At 70.9% G+C, this 4183-nt stretch overlaps 2 protein-coding genes across 2 annotated transcripts; both read left to right on the top strand.

The window, feature by feature from the left end:
- Window positions 1-499: 499 nt before the first annotated feature.
- MNEG_14622 (hypothetical protein) lies at window positions 500-1435 on the top strand (the record flags this gene model as incomplete). Its single annotated transcript, XM_014036905.1, has 2 exons — window positions 500-606; window positions 1006-1435. The coding sequence occupies 2 exons, from the start codon at window positions 500-502 to the stop codon at window positions 1433-1435; spliced, it is 537 nt and encodes a 178-aa protein (XP_013892359.1).
- Window positions 1436-2256: 821 nt separating this feature from the next.
- MNEG_14623 (hypothetical protein) lies at window positions 2257-2708 on the top strand (the record flags this gene model as incomplete). The annotated part of the gene is made up of 2 exons (XM_014036906.1): window positions 2257-2414; window positions 2633-2708. The coding sequence occupies 2 exons, from the start codon at window positions 2257-2259 to the stop codon at window positions 2706-2708; spliced, it is 234 nt and encodes a 77-aa protein (XP_013892360.1).
- Between the last annotated feature and the right edge of the window lie 1475 nt (window positions 2709-4183).

Genomic DNA, 4183 nt, shown 5'->3' on the forward strand with positions numbered 1-4183 from the left:
GTTGTCGCTCCCGCCTTCGGCCGCGGCGCGGCTCGCCGCCCAAGGGGTTCCCCCAGAGACGCTGCTGCAGCAGCTGCGGGTGCTGATTTCCGAGCAGGCGCGGCGGGACGGCGGCGGCGGCGGCGGCGGGGGCGAGGGCGGGCTGCCTGTTGACCTTCCGGTGCGGTATGTGGAGGGCTGCTTGGTGGCGGACATCGACCCCAGGACGGCGCTGCGCGGGGAGCTGGCGCTGCGGGCGACGCAGGTGGGGTGACAGGCAAAGAGGCGTGCGGGCAGCGGGCCTGGGCGCGGCGCCAGGGGTAACGCGCGCTCGGGGCACGTGTGGATCAACCGATCCGAGCCCCGCCGCGCGGCGTGCTCTCGGGGCTGGCCGCGCCCAAACGCCCCATCACGCTCGGCCCCGCGTCGCGATCTTGACCGGTCAAACGCCGCCGCGGAACTGCGCGGCCCGCAGGACGTCCCGGCCGGCACCCTGCTGGGCCCTTACCGGTCCTATGCGATGGGGGAGGCTGCATATTTGCGGCTGCTGCGGGCGCCGCCGGCGCGGTGGGGGGACGCCTGCGGTCCTTCGACGCGGGCGCACGAGTGGGTGGAGCTGCTGCACAGGTGCGGCGGTGCGCGTGTGTGTGAGTGTGTGTGTGTGTGTGTGTGTATGTGTCTGCACGTGGGTGATTGTGTGCATGTGTGTGCATGTGTGTGTGAGTGCGTGTGTGTGCGTGCATGCGTGCGCGCGTGCGTGCGCGCGCGCGCGCTTCGCGTCGAGTAGAGGACACAGAGAAGCTGCGCGTGCGCGTTGCATGTGTGCACACGCGTTCGCGTGGGTTGGAGCAAGACCGCGCGTGGATGCAGCGGAGCGTGACCGCCGTTTCAGGCGCACACGGGCGTGCCGGCGCCGGGCGCAGCGGGGCGCTGGTGCCGTAATGCGTCCTGGGCTTGTGGTGCGTCGGCCACAGGGTGGTGCCGGTCAAATTGCCCTGCTCCCGCCTGCGCCGCCCCGTTTGCCAGGTATACTCTGGCAATACCAGCGCCGCAAGGCGGCGCCAGCAGCAACGCCAGCAACGGCGGCGGCGGCGGCGGCGGCGGCAGCGGGGGCGGCGCGTCGGGCGGCTCAACGGCTCCAGGCGCGCCCGGCAGCTGCGGGGGCGTGGTGTACTTTTGTTGCCTCAGCTACGGCAACTTGCTGTGCCTGGCAAACGACCCGATCAAGGCGCCGGATGAGGAGGGGTCCGAAGAGTTGGTGATGGCGCCGAACGCCGCGGTCGTGCCGGTGCTGGCGGGTGGCCTGCCGGCGGCGCTGGTGGTCGCAGTGCGCGAGATCGCGGCTGGGGACGAGATCGTCATCGACTACGGCCGCGCGTACTGGCGCGCGTGGCGCATGCTGCGGCGCAATACAGACCTAGCGGCGGCGCGGGGTGGCGCGCGGGCGGGCGGCTGATGCCCATAAAGCGGGTGAACTGATGCCGTAATGCTGGCGGGCGGTGCCGTTGGGCTGACCTGACCCGACCGGCGGACCTCCCCCTGCCCTTATGCAGCAACGCCTGCACTCCTCAAGAGCACACGAGTATGAAGCGGCCCCTTCTTGTGGTGTAACTGCAACGCCAAGGGACGGGTGTCATAGTGCGCCAGGTGTGATCAGCGAGTAGACGCTCTAATCTGCAGCGCAGCTCGTCCGTCCTCCCACAAGGTTTCAGTCGTGGTGATCGTCGGTCACAGAGCTGCTCAGGAGTCTTGTTGGTGGGTGTTCATCGCGGTCGAAAAGTGCCCTGTGGTATTTGAGGGCCCATGTCTTCGTTTGAGCTTGGGGCGGGCTCCTCGCCCTCGCCGAGCACAAAGCTGTACGTGGGCTTCTCAGTAGAGGTGGAGCAGGCCCAGGCCGGTCGGGAGCGGGTCACGACGCTGTCAAGCCCGAGCCGGTGAGCGAGACGGTTGCAGTGCCCCGAGTTTGCCACCGCGCGCGCCCGTCTCGGTCTGCGCACGCCGCGGTCGCAACACTGACGCGCCTCTGCGGCCGAGCGCCGACCCCTGCACGCGCGGGCGCAGCGCGGCGCCCGCTTGCGGTTGGGGGTTCTGCGCTGCGCGCTGTCGCCGCGACTCACGTGGGGCTGTTGCTGTCGGTCCGACCGCCCTCTCCCCCCCACAGCCCCCGCATCCCAGAACCCCCTGCCGCGCCGTCTCCCCTCACCCCCTTCTTCCAGCGGCCTGTCTGCCCTGTCGGCCGCCTTCACATGCAAGAGTCCCCCAAGCCCCTCCCCGGCTATGGGCGGCGCCGGCAGCGCTGTCAGCGCTGGCGGCATGAGCGGCTGCTGCAGCCAGGTGGAAGATCTAGATGAGGAGGGCCCCTACTCAGATGATGATGATGATGACGAGGACGATGACGACCCCCGCTACAGCTTGCGCCGCATCCCGGCCCCAAGGTGACCTCCACACACACACACACGCACGCACGCAAGCACATGAGCGCGCACGCACGCGGCGCGTGCGGATGGCGCTCGCCGCGTCACGCCTCTGATGCGTGCCCGGCCGCCCGTGGCGCGAGAGGCCGCCCCAGCAATCAGCCCGAACCCGCGACCCTGGGTCCCTCCGCCACCCCACCCTGCCCAGACCCTGTCCTGCTGCGCCCCCGAACTCCCAGGGACCCCGACCACTACAAGTGCATGGTCTATGCCAGGGCCATCATCAACGCCAAGCTCTGGGCGGCGCAGGCCTGAGACCCCGGGACGTCACCGGCCGGCGCCCCCCTCCCCTCCATCAGCGAAAATTGGGCCCCCTCCCCCTTCAGTTGTGCCCCGATACCGCTGCTGTCCCGCCCGTCTATCCGCCGCTCGCGGCGCCGCGGGCGGCCGCGCGGCGCCTTTGCAAACCCTGCCTCGCTCTCGATGCCGCGGCGCCGGCCGTCACCCCAAACGTCTCATTAGCAATCTCAATTCCGTCCCTCTTGCAAAACTTGATCGAGCCCCTCGCGGCGATTGCGGCCTGATTGCACAGACGCTGGGGTGACACAGAGGGCCCCTGCGCGCCCCTGGGAGCCCCTGGCCGTGTTTGGGGGCTCGGGCCCTCTCCTCTGCCCCCACCCCCGTTCACCCCTTGCAGCGGCGCCGTTTGGACGGAGGCGAGTCCTGTGCACCCGCCTCGCCCCTCCCGCGCGCCGGGCGGCGGAACCCCCCCTCGAACGCAACATTTGAGCCTGCGAGAACACCCAGCGCCCGCCGGACGCGTCCTTGTCTGTTGGGCGCTTTTGGGGCGCACCGGCAGGCGCGGCGCGGCGGGCCTGTGTCAGGCCCGCGCCCCGCGGCGGCGCGCCCCGTGGCCCGCCTCTCGTTTCCAATTTCTGAGTCTCCTCCGGGCGCAGCGACACAACACCAATCATTGTACCGGGCCCGTGGCGACCTTCGATTCGACTCAACTAGACAATCTTCTTCGGCGGACGCTGAGGCGGCGCCGCCCTCCGCGCGCGCGCACGCTGGCTCGGGGCGTCCCTGCGCCTCGGGGCCCGCGGTCGCGCGCGGCCGGGGCGGCGCCGCTTGCCCGCCCGCCTGCCGCCCTGCGCGGGCGCGCTGCGCGGGGCGCCCGACGTCGGGCCCCTGCCGCCGTGCGCCCGCGCCGTTTTTTTTCGCCCCCGCTTGCCAGTGGGGGCACCTGCACATGCCCGCCCGCCCGTTTGGCTTCCCGCAGGCGCCGCCCGCGGGCGCCCGGGCGTCTGCATTCCAATCAATCCGCCGCCGGCCGGAGGGCGCGCGTCGCCCGAGGCACACCCTGCTTCAAGCATGCGTGCGCCTGCCCCGCCGCGCTGAGCGCCTCCTGCGATGACACCTCTGCTGTACTCTTCCCGACGCGCAACCAACCCCATTCTTTCTTGTGTACCCTCTGCGGCCCCGCGGCGCCCGTCTGCCGCCCCGCGCCGCTGACGGCGCCGCGGGGGCTTCAACATACCCCCGTACGCCGGCGCTGCGGCCCCCGCGTGCGAAGGTTCTGGTAGCTTGCTCTGTTGCCGACGCGCTTCCCAGATCGCTTGGCCACGAGGCATGATTTCAGCACAATTACAGCACAATTTCGGTTCTTCTTATGCGGCTTATGGGAGGGGTGTGGGGACCATGGGCGAGGTGGGGGTGTCCGTGTGTCCCGCAAAGGCGTCGCGCCGCCGTGCGCCCCGCGCCGCTGACCTCTCGCGGTGCCTGGGCGCGCC

This window comes from Monoraphidium neglectum, assembly GCF_000611645.1.
Source record: "Monoraphidium neglectum strain SAG 48.87 unplaced genomic scaffold scaffold04633, whole genome shotgun sequence".
In the NCBI taxonomy this organism is placed as follows: Eukaryota; Viridiplantae; Chlorophyta; class Chlorophyceae; order Sphaeropleales; family Selenastraceae; genus Monoraphidium; species Monoraphidium neglectum.